The sequence below is a fragment of the Anas platyrhynchos genome, chromosome 1, assembly GCF_047663525.1.
Source record: "Anas platyrhynchos isolate ZD024472 breed Pekin duck chromosome 1, IASCAAS_PekinDuck_T2T, whole genome shotgun sequence".
Taxonomy (NCBI): Eukaryota; Metazoa; Chordata; class Aves; order Anseriformes; family Anatidae; genus Anas; species Anas platyrhynchos.
The window spans coordinates 128,735,683-128,758,128 of NC_092587.1; the positions used below are offsets into that span (position 1 = coordinate 128,735,683).

The 22,446-nt window shown below is 42.0% G+C and overlaps 1 protein-coding gene across 6 annotated transcripts; it reads left to right on the forward strand.

Annotated features, from left to right (window-relative positions):
• Positions 1-2,973: 2,973 nt before the first annotated feature.
• Positions 2,974-22,018, forward strand: ASB11 (ankyrin repeat and SOCS box containing 11). 6 transcript variants are annotated; one of them, XR_002399916.4, is made up of 8 exons: positions 2,974-3,190; positions 6,418-6,497; positions 9,783-9,890; positions 12,317-12,467; positions 12,686-12,820; positions 13,776-13,967; positions 15,004-15,809; positions 16,214-22,018. XR_002399916.4 is itself a non-coding variant. In XM_005015180.6 (7 exons), exons 1-7 carry the CDS (start codon positions 3,013-3,015, stop codon positions 15,126-15,128), a joined length of 969 nt encoding a protein of 322 aa, XP_005015237.3. In that variant the 5' UTR covers positions 2,974-3,012; the 3' UTR covers positions 15,129-22,018. The 6 variants fall into 6 exon arrangements, 4 of the variants coding, with proteins under 4 accessions (XP_005015237.3, XP_071885282.1, XP_071885287.1 ...); XR_002399917.4 differs by having other exon boundaries at positions 15,004-15,310; positions 15,707-22,018; XM_005015180.6 differs by having other exon boundaries at positions 15,004-22,018.
• Positions 22,019-22,446: the final 428 nt, after the last annotated feature.

A 22,446-nucleotide genomic window follows, 5' to 3' on the forward strand; every position in this document is an offset into this window, starting at 1 on the left:
CTGAGACTACCGTTGTACTGGAATTATGGATTTTTCCTGTAAACTTAAGAGATAGGTTGGATTTCCAGGTTCTGAGTTGTTTCAACACTGGCATAACTCTGGAGATGATGTTTGTGTGGGATTCATTGAACTTTGCTGTTTATCAGCTGGTCATCTAGTACGTGCTAGTTATTTAAGCTTGCCTAACCAGAAGTGATGGAGGGAATGCATCTAGAGGGTGAGTCATCCTGTGCTAGCTTAGGTGTTGGAGACAGACAGAAGGAAATTAATTACCAGCTGGAATTCCTTGTTTTCCTACTCGGATAGTAGAAAGAGTTTAGATAACCAGAATTTGTGGTGCAATGGGCTACGGTTAGGTGAGATGAATCCTACACCTACCTGCTTGTTTGAGAGCAACCAGTGAGTCACTAAATACATCCCTTTCAGAAAGCAGCAGTGTTGTAACTGTGCTGATCTAAGGATGCAGTGAGGCAAGGCTAGCATGGGAGGCAATATCATTTATTAGATCAAACTGATAGAAAAAATAGCTAGGCTCTCTAGAACATATTCTTGTTCTGATCTCTTCTGTTAAAGCATTCTTTTTTTTTTTCAATTATCTTTAGTTAAAAATATTTGATAGTCAAACTCTCAACTGAATACATTAGAGACACAATGCAATAATTCAAAGACTGCCAAGCATAGGAGTAGACTAACTCCTCTTTAATTCTTCATTGAGAGGAGGTTCCCTCTGATCTTTATTCTTTTGCCAAATTCTTCAGGTCACATCTGACATATTTTTTTACTCTTGGCTAAACTGAAGGTGATCCGTAATAAAAATGAGTTTTCTTCTAAACTTGGACTGTCTTTTCTTTTGTGCTTATTCCTTGCAGACTTCTAAAGTAAGGCTATAGAAAAAATAACTTCCCAGTTCTTCAGAGGATATAGCTAACCTACTATTCATTCACCATGTCATGAGAGTTTTATTGAAGGATTAACATATACTCTGGATATTTTGATATGACAGTTTGGTAATTGCTGTGGCTGAAAGCTATTCATGGAGTGGTTTAGGCATCCTGCCAAAGTTCTCAATAAGGCATATTTTTTCTACCATGTGCTGACTTGCTCAGTCCAGCCCTGTAGCCTATTGGTAGGTTGCACAATCCATCCCATTCAAAACACAACTGTGACAAAGCAGTGAGGGAGGTGATGTTCCTGTTTCTGCGTTGTGCTGTTCCATTGTGTTACACCTCTTCTCCTGCCTATGTTCTGTTGCTCCACCCTCCTTTAGTTTTAGAAATGCCACGTGTTTCTGGGTGATCACACCAGCTCTTGCCATTGCTTACCTGACTACCACCTTCACCAGAATTAATACTTCCCACCATGCTTTTTAGCTGTATTCTTAACAATGACTCTAAATTCACTGCAGTCATTTTTCTGGTGTGCTTATGCACTGTAAACAGATTAAGAGATTACATGGGTTTTTCTCAGATGACTCCATGGTCCAACTAAAATCCTTACCAAGATTCCAACTTGGGATATTCTATGATTGTCTCATATTTTTCTAGGGTTAACTGATAATTCTTTCCCTTTCTTTTGGGGGTCACCTCTGCTAACTTCTCTTTTTTTTATGTCTCAGTTGAGCAAACTTAACTGTATTGGGTAACGTAAGGAACTTAGTTCCTTAGCTGAGCTTGTCTTGCCATGTAATCAGTATATTCAGCTGTCTTGTCATGTTGCAAGCGTGATTAAAATGATCAAAACTTGGTGATTTTCCTATTTTGGATTCATATGTATTATGGTTTCTACCAGTATATATTACTGTGGAAGGAAATGTTCACTTAATATGTATGTTTTGGTAAAAGCGTCGTATTTTAGTTTAATTCAGAATTTTAGAAAAATGGTTTCACTTGGAAAAAAAAAAAAAGAAAAGAAAAAAAAAACAACAACACAAAACTTGTAGGTTATTTACTACAAAACAAACTGCATCTTCAATGTCCAGTGTAATCATTTGCTGTAAAATTTACTTTTGTATATCCACCAACTCCTTGGGATGTCCCACTTTTTCCTTTGACAGTTATGTAAGCCAAAGGGTAGAAGAACCTGGGCGCAAGGAGGAGATATGAAGAAAAACTCTCCTGCTGTACTTACGGAAAAATAGCGATAACAAAATGTTTAAATGGAAAGGAAATGGGGTGTTCAACAGACATTCACATAATTACATGCAGAAAAAATACTCTGTACTCTGGAAGCCATGTGTTTTCAGAAAGAAAAAAGGGAGTTAAAGAAAGGGTGCATCTTCTTTAGTTTCGAATATTACACCTAGGATTCAATGATGGATAATGTAAAAATATTTCCGTTCTTTCAGAACAGTCAGATGCTGGTTGCAAGGGATATTAATGGTCACCATTCTTCATCCCTGAGTGACAGAAAATATCAGTGTGTTATCATGTGTTTCTGATTACACACTTTCAATATATTTTTCCCCTCATAGAGTAACTTTGACTTCTTAGCCCTTTCTTTGAAAATACACCGGTTTATTTCAGATTCTTTCATGATAATGCTTTTCTTTGATATGCGTGCCTTTGTTCTGTATCTGAGTACTAGCAAGGCCTGTTACCAAGATGGGAAAGACAGAAAAGTATTCTTCTCGTGGTATCTGTGAACCACTTCTGCAACTTTGCATATATAGTCTTTGTAAAATCAACCGCAGTATCAAAGAATATATATAATGCTGATGTATAGGCTTTCAGGTGGTATGGCAAACTTCTGTCTGAAAATGTCTTAGAAATCCATACTCAGGTGACTTTGCAAAAGAATTATTTGTTTGTATCCTATATGGCATGAGATTTTCAGATTATTTTATACTTGGTATTGTTATTGGGTATCAAATAGCCATACCGAATAAATACAAATGTATTTTTGGTAACTGAGGAACAGCAAGTTCTGGAGGGTTTAAAATAGATGACATACGATACCAATAATAGCCCGGTGCAGCTTAGCAGACCTGAGAAACTATTCAAAGGACAAACCAAAATGGAGGGCAGTTCTATACTCCATGCTTTCACTAACATTTATTTTGCCATTTTTGCTTTGTTTTGCTTCAAGCTTTTAATTAAGATTTCCTTGGCTCTGCTGACCCATTTCTATATTGTTAAAGGCAACAGAAAAGAGGCTGCCAGGATAGCAGAAGAGATCTATGGAATAGTCCCAGGTAAAGTAAAAATGCTGGCACTCTAACATTTAGATGTCTATTTGCTACAAATTTGTTGCTTAGGATTTAAAATATCGAATTGCCATGAAATGAGGAGTCTGTTGCTAAATGCATAGGGTGAATGTCTTAAGCTGAAGTGCCTTCCAGTTCTGATGTCTTTGCATTGTCAGTATGTGTTGGCATGCTTTAGGTGTGCAAAATATGAGACTCCAACAGTTACCCTGCTAGAATGAGGACGACATTTGCTCAAGGCACTACAGTCGATAAAAAGATTGTTCTAGGAAGCAAGGCATTTGTTAGTGGGGGTTACAGACAGATCTACCAGCTTTACTGCTAGAGACTACAGGGACAAAATTTAGCATGTTGATATTCTGAAATGAGATACTAGGAGGATATAATTAATGACTTCATGAATCCAAGCCCCAAATCCCCGTTTTGTTAAGTCAGACCATAAAAATGAATACGGCTAAAATTATTCTGAAAAAAATAATGTCACAAGAATATATTTTATTTGCTAGGCTATTTCATAGGTCATTTCACTTTTTTTGGTTAATTTTCTTCCAAGTAATTTTGAAATTACTCCACCGCATTACTGCCATAATAATGTATAGACAGGCATTTGCGTGTCCGGAATTCCAGTAATTAAAATGACACAATAATTTAATTTTACTACTAATGAGAACATATTTTCCTGCTTGAAGATTTGTATCAGCATCGTAACATCACAGATCTTTACGTGACTCAGTCATTGGACACTAGGTTCAAGATGAACTGTGCCACCATGAACAGGCACATGAAAATTAGTGGGTCTGTTTATGGTGTGAGATAGCCACCCAAAGCAAAGATATTAAGATCTGTTCATAAGAAAAATGGTAGAAAAGCATTCCTTACAGACCATTTATATACAGGAATTTCTGTCTCAGGGTTATTAACTTATTTGCTATTCTCTGGAATATGATTCCAATTATTTATTGCTGTCACTTTTTCTGAAGTGCCTTCATGCAGTTGTAGACTAAGGCATGACAAACAGCAGTTGTTCCTTCCTACAGGTTTTTATCGAAGTGTCTTTGAAATTTAGCAGACTACAACATATTTTTATCTGCAAGTTGCCATTTGCAAAAAGCCATTAAGGATAATCTTTCAAAATATAAGATCATGTGATGCTGTTGCTGGGGCTCTAGATTGGATTACAGGCAGAGTTTCACAGCCTCTTCTCTTTGCAGTGAAGTAGTGCAGAAGCAGGGCTTCCTAAACTTATCTGTAGAAGTCTAGAAAAGACACGGTGACTTCCAACATGTCACTCACAGCTGTGAAAGGAAGATGTGCCCTGTACGGGAACTATATTTGCCACACATTTCAGGGAGGTAGGTTGCTGTGGCTAGCATGGAAGTATGCAGCAGCATGTATTTTCTTGGTGAGGCATGTGTGTGCATACACACGCATTTACAATGCATGTGAAATGTGTTTCCACATACTATACCAATATGATTAGGAGTTTAATTAAGACACTGTAGCTCCATTATCTCAGTTACCTCTGAACTCTGCTGCTGGATACAACCCATAATTTTTGTCCCTTGCAATGTTACCAGTCTTCTAACTTTCTGAACTGAGCTTGCCTGTTTCACTTGTCAGCATGAGGTGGGGTTTTTTGGATGTTTTCAGGCAAACCTCTCTCCATCCCTGCCTGGTTCCTGTTTCCATCATGCCCGGCAAGTCCTACTTGATCCTGAAGAAACTGGTTGCATAGCATGCTGACTGGTCCTTCCATGCCAGCTTTGTGCCCTAGGAGCCCAGAAACAGCTCCTTACATAAATAGAGACAAAAATAAAAACACTATTTAAAATCGTAACACCATGAGGTGAACTGCATCCCACCTCTAGCATAAGGAACGCACACTGCAAGGAGGCCAAGGGCTGCTGAAAACCTGGCAAAGCCAGAGAGTAATTCTGGCTTTAAACCAGAGAGTGGAACAGATCCTTTAGGTCCATCTCTTCTCCTGCAGCTGTGTGGCAGTCACTGGCGTACAGGCACGACGGTCCCTGCGTATCTCTGGGCTCTGCCACTTCTGCCTTGGCCAGTGAATTTGCCACGTGCACCAGGGTGCCCTTTGTTGGTTGGGCTTCTTGGGCATTGCAGTGAGAGCTTGAAAAAAACTCTCCCATGGCCAAGGCTAAAAAAACCTGCCAAGTCCTTGGCCTGAAGTCCCCAGGGATGTTTCTGAGCTTCTCATTGAGATCTCTCTGCTTCAGGTTACACCTAAAATGGAGATGAATCACCTTTTCCTTTCTCTCTGGTGTGCTGCATTGCTGAAAATATTAAACAGGATATGGGTTTCAAGTACTATGCTTGTAGGGTTACACTACACCAGTGTGAATGCAAACGTTGGTATTGCTTCCATCCTCTGGCACTGTAAATGCACTCGCTCCACTTGAGTTACGTTTAATATGGGCTAGTTGGCTGTAAGTGTAGGTAGTAGCTAGGCTAAGGATTTTTTGTTTTGTGGCACTTGAATAGACTAAGATAAGGAAAAGAGCAAGCTAGCTTGCACGAAGGAGTCTGCACAGTTCAACAACTCAAAATGATTAAGGAAGAGAAGTGAAACCTCAGGCAGGATTCATTTTTTTATGTCTGTTCTGAAACCTTCCAGTGAGGAGGAGGATGAAACGTGATACTTGCTAGTCAGAGCTGGAGGAAGTTATTTATGAAATTGTTGGTTTGGGAAATAAAACTGCCAGGGTCATGCTAGAATTCATTTGATGGACACAGTGTCCCAGTGTCTCCCTCCTATGAGACTAAGTAAAGTGAAGGGAAGCCGGAATATGGGTCATTTGTGACAAAAGCTCCCTAGAAGAGACAGAGGCTTGTTATTTTTGTTTATTTTTTATTTTTAATTTTTTTTTTCAATATGAGAACTGCAGGGCTCTGAAGTCCCTGGGTGAGTCCCAACAGCATTAAAGTCATAGTCTTTGCCGAAGGGTGTTTTTTAGCTGTTTTTAAAAGTTCTGCCGACAAGCTTGTGTTTAGGTCCCTTAATGAGTGGTCTGCTTTACTCGGGAGTGCTGAGCCTCAGCTGCTCAGCTGAGATCAATTTATCAACAGTTTCACTGCTGACACTGCATTGATTTTCGAGCCTGGTCTGCATTTACATGCAGTTGCATTTCCCTCGTCCTCCCAGGATCTTCTTTTGTTGCGTACCTGAATTAACCCTTACGATTTTGCTGTTTTAGGCAGCTGGGCAGACAGATCTCCTCTGCATGATGCTGCCTTCCAAGGACGCCTCCTGTCTTTGAAAACCTTGATTGCACAGGTAAAAGCCTACAGGTAAAGACAAGGTTGGGAAGCAGCCTGATTTCTTTTGAATTATATCTGCAAGTCAGTGAGCTGGTAGTAGACTGCAGCAGTGCCTAAGAAATACAGTCATATAAGTAATATATCCACATGCACGCCTTTGGGCAAGTATTGGTTTGCTGAGACAAGACACCGAGTACAAGCCCAGGACAAAGACTGCTACTGCTTGTAGCTTGCTGTGTAATAAACAATGATCCTCGGGCTCTTTTTCAGTGATAAACAGTGCAGACTGGGCTTGAGTAGAATAGGAACAATATATATGTTAGATATTTGGAGGAAAAAAAAAAAAAAAGTAGAAAGTTGTAAGAGTATGTCTTACTTAATAAAACACCAAGCATGGTGTTCCTAGAGAGCTGTCAGCCCGAAACCCTTTATTCGAACTGTAACCGAGAGTTTAGGTGAAAGAAAGAGGGGGAAAGGATATATATTAGAAATGAAAATAGGTGTGAAAATGGACAACTGTAAAGGCAAAGCTATCCTCCTTATCTTTCTTTAAACCCAGATCCTCAATCTGGCACAATTGAGTAATCTCCTCCCCACAAATCATGGTCAATAATTTTCACCTGTGATGGCTGTATGGCGAACAAGGTGAGGCTGCATCTCAAATGGGCAATATCCTCAAGGAGTGGAGCTGCAGGGGCAAATGCCTCTTCTCCAGATATTTATCAAGGCACGGCTGCAGCCGAATGAGGTTGGTGCCTAACCAGCAGTTAGGGCACATCACTGAGGGCATTGCCCAAACGCCCCTTGAGCACTGACGGCCACGGGGCAGCACCCAGCTCCCCAGGAAGCCTGTTGCAGTGTGTGCCCACCCTCATGGCACAGAAACATTTCCCGATACCCAGCCTGAACTCCTTGGCACAGCTCTGTGTCGTGCCCGTGCTCGGCCATCGGGCCCCAGGAGCGGAGGCCGGCGCCTCCCCCTGCGCTCCCCCTCCTCAGAAGGCTGCGGAGAGCAGTGAGGGCGCCTCTGGGCCTCCTCTCCTCCAGGCTGGGCAGCCCAAGTGTCCTCAGCCTCCCCTCACAGCACATGCCTTCCAGCCCTGCTGCCAGCTCTGCTGTCCTCCTCTGGGCACTTTCAGGGACCTCAGCAGCCTTTCTGTGCTGTGGAGCCCAGAACTGCACACAGTGCTCAGGGTGAGGCCTCACCAACACTGAATGCAACAGGAGAATCATCTCTTTTGACTGGCTGGCTGTGCTGTGTGTAATGCACCCCAAAAAGCAGTTTGCCCCCTAGCTGCCAGGGCACACTGCTGGCTGCCACCAGCACCCCCAGGGCCCTTTCTGCCAAGCTGCTCCCCAGCCACCTGGCTCCCAGCCTAAGGATTTGCTCTGTCCTAGGGGCAGAACCCAGCATTTTCTTCTGTTGAAGAGGTCCCTTCTGACCCCCTCTATCTCCACCTGCATTAACTTTACACCATCTTATTAGCAGGAGGCACCCAGTGTTGTAGTTAAACAGTGGATGCCCCAGTTGTTCACTGGTTGTGGTTACACATGGGAGAAGCACCCGGTGTGGCTATGCATTACTTAGTTAATCTACCCTTTCTCCTTCTGCTGGGAACATTAGTTTCAGGAGTGAAGGATGAGGGTCCTTGCTGATGAAAATAGATCGAGGTAGCAATGTCTGTGGAGAGTGAAACGGAGATGATTCAGAGCAGTTTGATAAATGTAAGGGCAAAGCTCTTCATGGAACAGTATAACCATTGCTCATCGCTTCCCAGGTAGTTATGCCATTAGCCTGAAATGAAATATGGAGCTATACTTTAGGGTATGGGGCGCTCAGATGTCTCTGCTTTGGGACCAAGTTTTTATGAAATCTGGGACAGTTTTTGCTTCCCAGGGGATGCCTTGATGTAAGGGGCTGTTTGTGCCTGTGTGGAGATGGGGCACTGGGGTTTTAAAGGAGCCCAAGGACTCACCAATGCCAGCTCCAACACCTGAAGAAGCATCTTATTTTTCAAATACACTGGGAAGAATGTAAAATCATATGAACACAAGGCTTAACATCAGTGGTATTTGGGAAACAGCTGTTGTAAGATGTGTAACTTGATTGCCATTTAGTAACTGAGGGGACTGCTATTTTGTCCAAGATATCAGTTCTTATTTTTTCATTTGCAATTAATTAATTTATTTTGTTAAATTTATATATGAATAATGAAAATGAATAGCTCTCTTCTTACCAGGTGCCTCTAGAAGACGTTATTCTCGAAGGAATATACTGATCAGTAAATATGAAACAACTATACAATGTGAAAATGGAATAACCTCAACATTTTTTCAAGATTTTATCTGTTCCCCTGGAACTGTTGTAACGTGAAGGAAATTTGTGCCAGTTTTTAGCCACAACCAGCCTTTGCGTTAATAACATTTTCACATGGCTAAAAAATGATTGGTTTTATATCATAGAATTTCTATCCTAAAGTAATTACTGTGGCTGTTTTTAATGTTCATTGCACCAGGTTTTGTGGCTTTTACAGTGTAACGTTGCTGGCTTGTATTTATCTCTACTGAAAGCATTGCTGCTGGATACAAGCAGTGCATTGCTGCCATCTTGTGAGCTGCCTGGCTTACAGCACGTTGGGCAGAAGGGAAATAGTGCTGCATAATGCAAGATGTCAAGTGTGAAATGAAGCCGCTCCTAGGCCTGTTCTTACACATGGCTGTGAAACTTACGAGGATATTTAGCTGTATTTTGGGGACAGCACATATGGCAATTTATTTCTCCCCGGTGAATATATCTGGTGTCTGTTTTTGTGGGAATAGATGTAAGAACTGTCACTTGGAGAAATGCCTGTAATGAGGCACGTGTAATTCACAGTTCTTTTCTTCCAGCGTAAAACTTCTGGGTGGTCAGATAAGAGGATATGATCTGTGGGTGAGATTTATCTACTTTACTACACCTGAGTGGACCACATTTGGCACCCCATATAATCAGTGGATGCATTTTCAGGATGCAATTCATTCAATCTGCAGCTACTTCAGGATGAGATGAATCACATCATGAGTGCCTGCTTTCCCCACGGATGGAGCCAAAAGGGTCCAACCAAGCTGCTGGACCACCACCATTAGCAGCTACCCTTTCTGGTGACAACCACAAACAGCAATAATGTGACCCGTGTGCATCTCTACCCATGTACCTCGTGGTGTGGTGCTCTCCATCCAGCATCCAACCACCACTGGTGCCCTGGGGTTGCTACCTGGCCAGGCAGGTCCTTCCCCTCAGGCCCCACGCTCTGCCTTGCAGGGTTTCAATGTGAACCTGGTGACGACAGATCGAGTCTCGGCTCTCCACGAAGCCTGCCTGGGTGGCCACGTGGCCTGTGCAAAGCTGCTGCTGGAGAATGGTGCTCAGGTGAGCCTCAGGGCTGGTGGAGGTCTGGGGAAAATGGCTTATCTTTTTTTTTTTTTTTTTTTTCTTTTCTCTATAACGATAATTGGAATTGCTTCCAGTCTTCCATGGAGTAGTTTGGGAGTCTCATGTAAGTAGAAACAGATGTGCTTAAATCAATGTCACACTTTGTCTGTTAATAAAATACCATTTTGTCCAGCTGGAACTAGGGTAGAATACACGTTAAAAATGGAGATACAGGAATAGGATTAGATATATGAGAACATATTTCATTTGACTGAGTTACAAGCTTTTCAAGCACAATTTACACGGCAAGAAACTGTGAAACACCAGAACAGGCAATCAAACCATCCCTTGCAGAAGAAAATCCATTTATTAACTTCCCATACTGTGCCATATTTCAGTTCTTTTGAAAGATGGGGAAAACATAAAATAAAATTCTGTGCAGTTTTGGTATAGAAATGATTTTTTATTTTTTATTTTTTGTAATTTAGAGGATCATGTCTGAACTACCTGTTGCTTACTTAAGAAAACAGCCTGTTCCTGATATAATATATAGTCCCAGAGTTTTTTTCTTTGTTTGTTTTCTTTCCCCTCCCTCTCTGTTCATAAATAAAACCAGCAAGCTGTTGTCTGACTTCTGGGAGAAAATGTTCTGTTTTGCTGCTCACCTTTATTGCTGTACCCTATTTTGTTGTTGTTTTAATGAAACCATTTACTCCACAACAGCTGTTTTATCCATCTTTCCTCTTTTACCAGTTAAACCAATGCCCAGTGGAGAGGGAATCCAAAGACGTATTTTCCCTTCTTTGGCTATCTCCTTGCTTACCCTTGCTATCAGCTTGCTTGAATCTCTGGCCTCTCTGTAAAACGATGCCAATGGACCTCCAGTGCCCCAGCAGCTCTAGTCAGACCTGCCCATGAGAGTTTGGGGAGTGCTGCGTTGCAGCAAGAGACCTGTCTGAAATACGGATACTCCAAAATACATCCATTCCTTTCCCTCTGTTGTTTTTGAAGCTGTGTAGGATGGGGGGTTGCTTATCTTGACAGCGAGCAAGGGGATGGGATCTGCAGTGACAGTGCTGTTCAAACAGTCTCAGCAAGAGCCCTGCCATTTCAGGAAGATTGAGCTTCATTTTGGGGCTCCAGGATCTGAGCAGACAGACAGATGTTCCCGTACTGTAGTGCCTGGCCTCTCCCCACACACTGGAGGAGCCACCAAAGGGTAGGAGCTGCAGCAACCCCAGGAGGAGTGTGACCTCCCACCAGCTGCTGTGCTCTTGGGGTTTGCAGGAAATGGCCAGGGCTGAAGCACTGAAAGGGGCAAGGATGGGCCTGTCACTGTGTGAAACACACCTTGTAAGAAAAAGGTTTAACTTGTAAGGTGTCTTATATTAAGTTTGGCAAATGAACAAGGACAACTAATATTTAGAAAGGTATCAACTGCCTATGGTCCACTGCTGGATTACCTAGATAACTCAATAGTTTTCTGAACATCTCTGCCTTTCTCCACTTTACAGGCAAAATATTTTCTAATTGAATTGTGCAAACTGAGTATTTCTCCCCTGGTTCTTCCACCCTCTTGTGATGCTGCTCCTGTTTGGTTGGTAGCAAACTTCAGCTTCATTGGTGGTCCAGGACTTCTCCAGCTCTTTCTCTCCTTTTTCCTCTTCTCACTGATTTGGAAACCACACAAACTGCCATGAGCTTGCACAATTCATTGTACTTTCTCAGTTTGCCACAAAATTAAAAGCATGCAGATTCACTGCATAAATTGCCTCTGAGGGCCTGCTAGGCAGCCAAACCTGGCAGCTACGGTGGTGTGCACGGCACAGCCTGGGCACTGTGCTCTCCTGGTGGAGAATGAGGGATGGTGGCTCTTGCCAGGTATCTATGGCAGAGGTCAAGGACAGAAATTCCTTCTGTCTTACACATAAATATACACACTCACATGAACACAAACCTTTTTGGCCTCCTTTTCTCTTTGGGATTAAGACTATGTTTTCATGAATATGTCTTCTGTTGGAAATGTATTTTCAGGTGAAAGTATTAAACATGGACTGTATTTTCATTTAAAAAGCAAAGTTAGCTGAGTGTATAATGGGTATGTGTTAGTGCAAAATAGACGGTTATAACAATACTCAAGTTCTCCAGGTAAAAAAGAAATAATCTGTGTTTTCTGAGCAATTCCCAGCAGGCACTGTTGCTGCCTTACGGCACTAGCTGTCTGTGAGAGAGGGCAGAACTCGACGGAGAATGTTATATGTGCTGTCCCATAATGAATGACTCTGAAAATTGCAAACAAAATCAATTCTGAAATTAAACAAGGCAAGCATCTTGTCCTGGTGCATTTTTGTTGAGCACATGACGCACACTCCAAGGGCGTTCCTCCTATATCGGATTATTCTGAGCGTGTCCTGCCGTTTCAGGTCAACGCAGCCACTATTGATGGGATCACTCCTCTGTTTAATGCCTGCTGCAGTGGCAGCGTGGCTTGTGTCAACATGCTGCTTGAATTTGGAGCCAAGCCACAGCTCGGGAGCCACCTTGCTTCGCCCATTCACGAGGCAGTCAAGAGAGGTAATGTTCAGGGTGGGAGTGAAGGTAACAGCAACTCAATGCATTCTCTTCCCCTCTGCCCTCAAAAAAACACAAACAAACAACAAAAAAAAAAACCCGTCTACAGCATGAATAAATATGCTTGGCTTATTCCCATCTCTTCTGCCTCACTGATTGTATCTAGGTGTATTCTGCTCTGCAGCACCAAAATTAAGTGATGGCTCTTTTTCACCACACAGGTCACCGAGAGTGCATGGAGGTCCTTCTGGCCCACAAGGTTGACATTGACCAAGAAGACCTGCAGCATGGGACACCTCTCTATGTGGCTTGCACGTACCAGAGGACGGACTGTGTCAAGAAGCTGCTGGAGCTTGGTATGCTTGCAGATAGGGGCTGGGAGAGAGCTGGGGTGATGTGAACCAGCACAGCTTATCACCCTGGGTTTCCTCTCCAACACAAACATTACAGAAATTTCTGCAAGAGATATTTGGACAGCCTGAATCTGTGAGACAACTGAAATTTCACCTGTATTCAGGAAGAATTTAGGATTTCCTTGCTGTAAAACTATAGTTACAGAGACCTACCTGAGACCATCTGAATATGAAAGTAAAACAGAGTTTGTTTTCTAGAATGATGTCAGGAGGCATAGAAAGTATCGGCCAATATTGAGGACCAAAATCAAGTCTTCTGAGTATGAAAAAATTAACTGCCCTGAGAAGCATTGACTTCATCTGCTTCTCAGCTGATGATGAAGATAGTAGTAAAGATGCTTGAAAGGATAATCCCTGTAAGGGCCAGGCACAATTTCAGAGCTACAGTACATTTTTGCTGTCAGTGTACATTTGCTGATTGCCACCTGCTGGAAGCATGACCCTGCTGTGAATGGCAAAACCTAGGGCATGCATTTTGTTTGCTGTACTACCGAAAATTATTCCATTCAGATACCTAAAGATTTTTTCCTCCCTTGCCTCTCCCTCACCCATCTTCCCATAACTAAATTAACATAACCTGTGTTAGATTGTGTGATATTAACAAATTTGCACAGCAGGTGATAGCTTTTGATAATCTACTGGGTTGAAAGTCTAAGACTTTCAGTGGTTGCTCAGCCCTACCTGCTGCAGACAGGACTCTGGCTCAGTAGACATTTATAAAGCAGGTATTTGATCTGATGAGTTTTGGACTGGCAGTACTTAGAGAAATTAGGAAGGGCTGGCTGCCACTGATGCCCTTCAATTGTTGAGGCTACTGGTGGAAGCCAACCTCTATGATGCAGGGTCAGAAGGCTCCTGCCTCCTCCCAGTGCCAACCACACACTCTTGTTTTCCCAAGGAGCCAACGTGAATGCGGGGAAGCGATTAGACTCCCCTCTCCATGCAGCGGCAAGGAAATCCAGCGTGGAGATAGTCGTCTTGCTGGCAGACTATGGTGCTAACCTGAAAGGCCGAAATGCAGATTTCAAATGTGCCCTGGACCTTGCTGTACCCAACAGCAAAATAGAGCAGGCGCTCCTACTTCGGGAAGGTAAAGGTTTCCTTTCTTCTTCTTCTTCTTCTTCTTCTCTCTCTCTCTCTCTCTCTCTCTCTTTTATTTTAATAGAGCAGTATTTATTTCTTTTACCTAAGTTTTCTACTGATTTCAAGATTGTAGCACAGGCCTACTACGCAGAAATAAGCAATCTCTGCTTTATTGCTACATCTGCTGCACAATAGTAGTTTTAGTAAGTAAAATGGTTGGTTATTCTGTGTTCTTCTTTCCAATGTATGGAAGGAAAATTATTTTTATTTACCAATCCGGACTCTAAGGACTGAGGATTGAAAACTGCTGGGAGAATGTATTTATTGATATAATCACAGCTATTTTAGTAGCGCCATCTTGTGTTCAGTTAAGCACTCTGACTCAACATCCAGCTTCCTGAAGAAAAAGGTGCAATGAATGAACGTTTGTGGGGCTGCTGTCCAAGCCCAAACCTGCAAGCAACTGCAGGAAAGCTGCAAGTAAGCTGCAGTGCCCTTTGCACTCTCTACAATATTTCTGTTTATCTTCCCAGTCTACTGAAAGCAACTTCTGAGCAAAAATGAATCTAGCTCCTCTTGTGCCATTTTCACCTGTGCCACATATAGCCAAAACTTGGTGCATCCAATAGTAATATTCCCAGGACGTGGACATGCTGGATTAATTCCCCTCCATAACCTTCATTTTTCCAAGCTTGCTCATGCCCTCTTAGTTGGCCTGTGTTCCCCAGGCTCTGCCTTCCCAGACACAGCTAGACACACAGTGCAGACACCTATATGGCATTTTCAGTATTAGCTCAAGAAAAGATCCAGAAAAAAAACTAGCTATGCACACACAAAAAAAGGTTCTTAGTGTTCATAGGTTTAAACTTGCTGAAGCAGTTTAGACAAAATAAGTCAATAATGTGTGTAGATCTCTTTAACATCAACAAGTTGTTGTGTAGTGCTTGATCTAATTTTCAAATCTTGCTGCTCTTTGTTGCCTTTTGACTTATACTGGGGGCAGGGGAGCTTGTTCTTGCTTTTATTTTATTATATTTTTCCAGGTCCTGCCAGCTTGGGCCAGCTGTGCCGGTTGTGTATCAGAAAACATCTGGGTCGGTCGTGCTTATATGCAGTCCCTAAGCTGCACCTGCCTGAGCCACTTGAGAACTTTCTTCTATACCGATAAGTTTGTGACTATATTTACACTGGAAAAGAAAGAGGAACAAATGGTTGTTTACTCCAAAATATTATATCAAAGGAAAAAAAAAAATCAAAGACATCATTTACTGTCTACTCTGGGTACCAAACACTGCTGCTGAATGTGTAAATTGAAGCCAATGGAAAACACCTTTTCACAGACACTGAATGGTATTATGGATTTAGTTCCCCCACAGTTTATTAACAAATGCACTTATTGCAGTTTGAGAAATAATATGTGAACAGCTCGCTTGACATGTGTTTCTAAATGTACATGCAGACATCCACCCAGCCACGGACATATGCAGAGATTTCCCCTGCATTTAGTGTTATCTAATGATTATGTTTTGTTTTGTTTTGTTTTGTTTGTTGGTTTTTCCTGTAATATCTATGCAGCTTCATCCTCTTTTTCCTCCAATCTCACCGTCAAAATCAAGGTAGTGGCTGTTATTCTTCCACTAGAGTGGGAATGAAAACCTTCAGCACTTAATGTCAAATGTATTTATATACTTGGCATCTTTTGTCCTCTCTGACTTTGCTTTCTGTCACCTCTTTCCCGTGTCCTAGTGGAGTTGTAGTGACTTCCAGCAGGCTCCATCTGTCCAGCTGCCGCATGTCCCATCGCCCTGGGCCCAGCTGTCCTCAGTGCTCACACATCTTTTCCTTCAAGGTGAGAGTGACATTACCAAGTCATGTGCAGGGGCTTGGAGTAAACCCACAAAAATATTTGTAAGTCTGAAAAAAACCTTTGTCTCTTCTAAAAAAAAAAAAAAATCTTCTAAGCTATCTTACCTGAGATCAGTCTCTGTTTGTTATACAAATATTTTTTTCTTAGCTTAAAATGAAGGCAGAACTGCAGGTGGTTTCATAGGCACAGTAGACCAGCTTTCGGTGTCTGTCCTTTGCAAAGTTTAAAGAAAACCAAAGGAATGATTTGCTTCTCTCCTTTTTGGCTTTGAGTGCTCTGACATTTCTCAAGATAAGTCCTCAGACTGCAGAACAATAGAGAAGCAGGGTCCCTAAGGATGGCTGTTCATCACTCAAATGTTCTCCTTGTTTGTTATTGTCCACCAGGAGAAGAAGTTGGCAAGCTCGTCTGCTCCCTCATTACTTACTCTGGAGTCTTTCATCACATCACTGGGAAAAGGGTATTTTAAACAGCAGTTCTGACCACTGTGTTTAAATAGTTTAAATATTGTCAGGGTTTGTAGTTTGGACACAGCAGAGCTGAAACTGCAGACTTTGAGGTGAGATACTTGGGATCCAGTGACTGGTGCAATGCCTGAGGGGTTCTGTAAAGGTTTATCTTTCCTGTGGAGGTTGTTCTGAGGGCAGAAATGTTTCTGCACACCTGCGTTTTGGTGAAATGAAATGGGCAATGGCGTTTCACCAGCTTTAACAAAATAGGACATAAAGGTTAAAGGAGAATCTGCCTACGCATAGCTCAGCTATGTGTTGAGCCAAGAGGCCCACAATTTTTCAGGCTATGAGACGTGGTGGTTTTATTATGAGCTATGCATGCTAGTACCAGTTTTCACTGCCTGTACATGAAGTCAGGGGAAACAAGCCTGCAGGAGATGGTATAGGGGACTGGTTTCCAGCAGGCGCTGAGCTGCTGTCCCAGCTCCAGCAGCATCAGCCTCTGGTCCGGTGCTTATCCCGTAATTTCACTGTGACAGTTTCCCTCTTGAGACAGAGGACTAACCTTTCCTGTATTTTCTCACGAATCATTCAGCACAAGTAAGACAAATTGTGCTCCCAGCAGTTCATGAGACTATACCTGCAGTGTTATAACTGAAAATGAATGTAGTCTTCAGCCTGTGAAGTAGCCTGTGTTTGCACATATTGAATGCTATCTGACAGCAAGAACTATTGCCCATAAAGTCTTCTGTGACATGAATGACCTTGTGTAGTACAGCATATCATGAATCTCAGAGATTTGAACTCTAAATTCTCAAGAGCCTCTGAAAATCAAATGCTATCAAGAAAGAAATGTCTATATTAATTTAATGTCAGCAAATCTCTCTCTGTCTTATCTTTACTGCCAGCTCACCTACTCTGTTTATGAGGCGGCAGTCAGAATACCATCTGCTATCCAAATAGAGAGACAGAGCCTCAGCTGTGTGGGTTGTCAGGCTTGTATTGCAATCAAGGAGCGAAGACAATTTATGGGATCTATTTCAGAATGTGTAATACCGAATTGATTTCCTACTGCGATCATCAATGAAAACAGTATTTCACTTGCATAGGATTTTAAATTGAAAAAATGTATCTTCATTAAGGAAACGCAAAGCCCATTCAGCCTCTCGGAGAGGTTTATGTTATGAAGTAGCAGAAGCTGCCCTATTTTATTGTTGATATTAGCTTTCCATCAAAAAATCACCTCACCTTTGCATCCTTCCAGAGACGACATTCTTCCTGAAATTCCATATATCAGATATTCCGGGGGAACAGAACTTTAATAAATCAGGAGAGAAGTTTAGAAGTCTTGATGTTAAGCAATTTCATTGGAAACTTTACCTAGACTTTCTTGTTCTTATCACAAGTGTGGTTCAGACTAAAACTACACATTTAATTTTCATTGGCTATACTTTGTGTTGTAGCAATGCACATAAATATTACCATGGAAGCAGTTGGAGGTTGGTTTTTTTTGTTTGTTTGTTTGTTTGTTTGTTTCCAAATACGCCGTCTCATGTGAGGATAGGGAAACGCTGGTTTAATTTACTAGGAGATTACTGAACCTTGTTGGTGATTTTTCCAAATGAGTTGGGAAAACATCTGTCAGGTGTAGATACAGCTTCTCTTTCCTAGGCAGAAGATGGCTGACTACCCTCATAAGGTCTCTTTTCTTTAAAATGGGTGACATCTTCCATGCCACTCTATGATCATTGACAGAAACCAGTTATTTGGGAGAAATACATCTTTCCTGGGAATGTAGACATTTTTTCTGTGTTGCAATGTCCATTGCTATGCCACATGCATATGATTTTACCCCCAACGACTGCCAGTACTATCTGCTTCAGTGAAGCATATCTCAACAGGAATTATTACACAATATCTTGGCTGGAGGAAAATATTTTTTGCAAACCACAAGCATTTGGTCATTCTACGTCTGGACTCTGACTTGCAGCTTTGCAGCATGAGCTTGGGGTATGAATGCTCAGCAGCCATGAAGTCCTTAGTCCCGAGTGTATTTTGCAGAAATGTCTTGAAAAGGTTACTCATGAGCAGTATTAACCCCAAGAATTTCCTTTTATTTTTCTCAGTCTGTTGGGCCACTTTTCAGTTTTATTATCCACACATTATGAGTGAGCAAGCATGGACTCAGAAATGCTGATGACGTGTACCTCTCAGATCTCAAACTGATCAGATGGTGGCTTCAAGCTGTCACTCCTTACTTAGTATGCCTGTCATTGGTGGTGATCCAAAGCAAAACAGAGTTAACTGGGCTTTGTATCAGCCCTGAAGGCTTCTTCTAAAATAAGCCTTCATATCTATGTTCTTTCTAGAAAAAGATGCATCTCCATGACTCCAAGTATCTTTACAGTCTGGACACTCACTGTATTTTTTTGCATACTACCAAGCTCTTGTTCATAAGCATATCTTTCCTCCTCAGCTTCTTCCTGGATTCATGTCTTTCTCCTCTGCATGTAAGAAAACGTTTTTTAATCTCCTCCTTGAGCAACACGCCTCTTCAACAGCAGACATTTTAGTGAGGGTCAACCTGTCTCCTTGTCAGATGTGTTATTTCTCCCACTCACCAAGCTGCTGTCTTTGGGTTCCCCACTCCAGCCCTGCACATCTCAGCCCTCCCTTGCTCTGGAGATGGCACTGGTGTTTGGAGAGACATCACACCCGTGGCACATTGCTCTTCAGCTGTCATGTCCCTGTGGGAACATGACTGCACTGGCCACCCTCTTTAAGCAGAGCTGGAGCACATCATTTTGCCATGCTGGGTGTTGTCTGGACTAACTCCCAGCATGGCACCACTATTTGTTTGCTTGCTGGCTGCACGTAACTGTTTTTCACCATGTCTGGTCACAGCAGCAGACAATCTGTGGATGTTTGCAGTTTGCACTGGCTTGTGAAGGTGATTTTGGGGATGCTCTTCTTGTTCCCCACCTTGTTGCTATCTCAGCACCTTGGCCCAAGACCTGGTTCCAGGTTGTCTTGTAGATTGAGAGTACTTTTTTCCAGAGTTTCATCTGCAAGCATCTGGCTAATGAGCCACCTCCTAAGGGACATATGGCAATCAAAGTAAATAGACCAACACATTCTGAAAGGGTTTAATAAACACTGTTTATCATGGTAGGCAGGAAAATAAATATTACATTCTAATCTGGTCCATAAAAGATACATATTCTGGTCTCCTGACCAAACCTGGGGTTCAAGCAGCTTCCAGAAAGTCTTCTCTGAGTCTCAACTCTCCATAACAGTTGTGCCAGTCTCTGATTTTCTGTCTGTCCAACTGAATCTCCCACTCTCAAAATGAAATTAAAAAGGGAGGAAAATGTTAAGCTGCTGCAATTGGTGGCCACCCCATAGGAGCTGAAACTCTCCACATATGCCTTGAGGTGCAGACACCCCACCTGCCTGAACACATGCAAGACTCAGAGGTTGTCTGTCCTTCCTTTCTCCTGTGATGGGAAGTGCTTGTGCCCCTTTGGATGGTGGTACCAGGGGCCCATCTCCTTACAACATTGCCTTTCACCAGGGAACTGCAGCCTGGTCAACAATCACCTCATGGTATGTAGTCTTCTGTTTGATGCTGATGCGAGACATTAATGTTGTGCCAACCATGTCCAAATCCTTGTGAAGGCTGTCCAGCACATTCCCATCCCAAATCTCACCTGTCTCTTTCAGCACAACTCTGCTGTTGGCACTTAACAACCCTCCAGTCCTCACTGGGTGAAAAACATTGGTGGTGTGTCCCAGCAGGGCATTAGGGCAAGGCTGGATATTTGGCCTGATACTAGTGAAAATGAAACACATTCACTGACTCTTTGCTGAAAGATTTGTGTACTGACAGTTTATGATGCCTTTGTATATTTTTTCTGGAAATTAACTTTTTTTGCACAAGCCAATTGCTCCTCATTGTGATTTTTTTTTTTTTTTTTTTAATTTTCTGCAAGAGATGTATACTATGTTAACGTCAAATACAGAGTATTCCAAACAGACCTTCTGTCTAATCTGTTTCTTGAAAATCTCTTTATCCTTGAAATTCATACCATTTGCAGAAACTCGTGATATGCATTGGAAACAAAGGGAAAACTACACCCATTTTGGAATTGAAAACTGTTAAATAAAAGGTATCAGGAATAGTGGAAGAAAACATAATTTACATATTCGGCTGAGAATATCATCTGGAAGGTGGGAGAGATGCATTGGCAGAATGTATTATTCTAGCATTTTGTTTAACAAGTCAGTCAAATCAACACATTAGACAGCAAACCATTGCAACTAATATATATATATGTATGCATATATTTACCAAGTGTGGGAGATTCCTTTTTCTTCTTATTTTTCAGTTGATTAGACTTAAGTGTACAGAACTTTCTATCATGGCAATTTGAGCAAAACTATTGCATTGTAAATGTCAAAACTCAGCACATAGTCAATGTAACAATTTTTGTCATTACACTCCTAGTTGGTGACATTACCTTCTGCAAGTATAGGTTTCCAGAATCACAAATGCATACATGGCTCTCATTCAAACACAAAACTGAGGTCTGAGAAATATAATTAAGTTCAAGCTATGTTAAAAAAAAAAATAAAAAAAAGGTATAAAAACATGGAATATCCCAAGTTGGAAGGGACCCACAAGGATCATCAAATTCAGCTCCTGGATTGAACGTTTTTAGCTGTAAGATGTAACAGACTCAATGCTGACTTGGAATAGGGGAAAAATGAGTCTCCCAAGCCAGTCTTTGAGGGCAAGAGAGGGTATAAACAGCATTTAAACACGTTTTCCTGAAATACTCTAGTGGACTAATGTACAGGGCTCTCTAGTTTCATCTTTTCTCCCAGATGTAGGGATTCAGCGGAAAATATCTGAAGACACAGACAGAGAAGAAGTATTCCACCCTGTATTGCCTTTTCAGGCCTGGAGGCCGTGGCTATTTCATCTGAACTCCTCTGCAATGCAAGCTGTAGAACCTCACCCAGTAATTACGATAACCCAGACCATGCTCTGGGCTACAGTGCGCTTTACAAAACCTGTAGGCACAGCAAGCTTCCCTACCTCCTAGGGAGCTGTGCTACTGCTGCTGCCACCCCGGGCCAGGGGAGGATGAGGATGAGGATGGGAGGCTGCCTCCTCATTCACATGCATTTACTCTTGCCCAGAGCTGGAGCTGCTGGCACGGTTGTGTAAGGCAGTGCTGGAGGTGCTGCATGGACAAAGCCAGATGAGTTCGTGTTTCACATTCTGATAACCCAAACCTTTAGAAAAGAAGAGGACACATTAGGTGAGTAATGACAAAAACTGTCATACCGAGTGTTGTTTTGGGGCATTTGGTGGGTGAATTTTGCTGCATCCTGACTTTATTCAGACATATGTTACCTGGGACTTGCTGGCAGTACATTTTTTGTAGTGGGTGGTTCATTTTTCTGCCAGGTCTAGCTGCTGGTTATAAAGTTTAATGTGCTGTAACAACATAGAAATTAGACAGGATGGGAAGGAAGGGAGATTTAGAGGTTTCCAGAGAAAACTTGTTCTAACATTTGTTTTATGGTCTAGGAGTCTTTGTGAGTAAAATGTTTGTTTGTTTTCCCCTAGTAAGAGAAGAATTAAAGGCTCGCCAGGCCTTATGACTTACTCATTTTGTGATGCCTGTGTCATGCTCCACCAACTTCACAGGCATTAATCCCACTTTTTTTTTTTTTTTTTTTTCCCTAGGATGGTGAGGAATATGCATTTTGCTTTGTATTTGGAAAGCAGTAACGTATGAACTTACTAAGTCCCAGAGGAAGTTAGTTTACAGCTAGTATGCTAAACATTGTCATTTGTTGCATTTTTCTTGCACCAGATGCTGATTAAGTATCTTGTCCCAAGGAACAAATGGGTATAGGTGGTGACAGTGGCCCAATGTACTTGAAGGAAGCTGTAGCAATGTCCATGATGGCGTTAGCTCTTCGTAGCAGGGTTTTCAACAGTGGAAACGCAACATACTTCTTCATATTTAAGGAATTAATCAAAAAAATAATGACTATTTATGCCAACTGGGAGCAAAGTACTAGATGAAGAATACTAGTAGCAGGGTTACACTGTCTGAGGACAGGGCACATGATGTGGGCATGGAACAGGA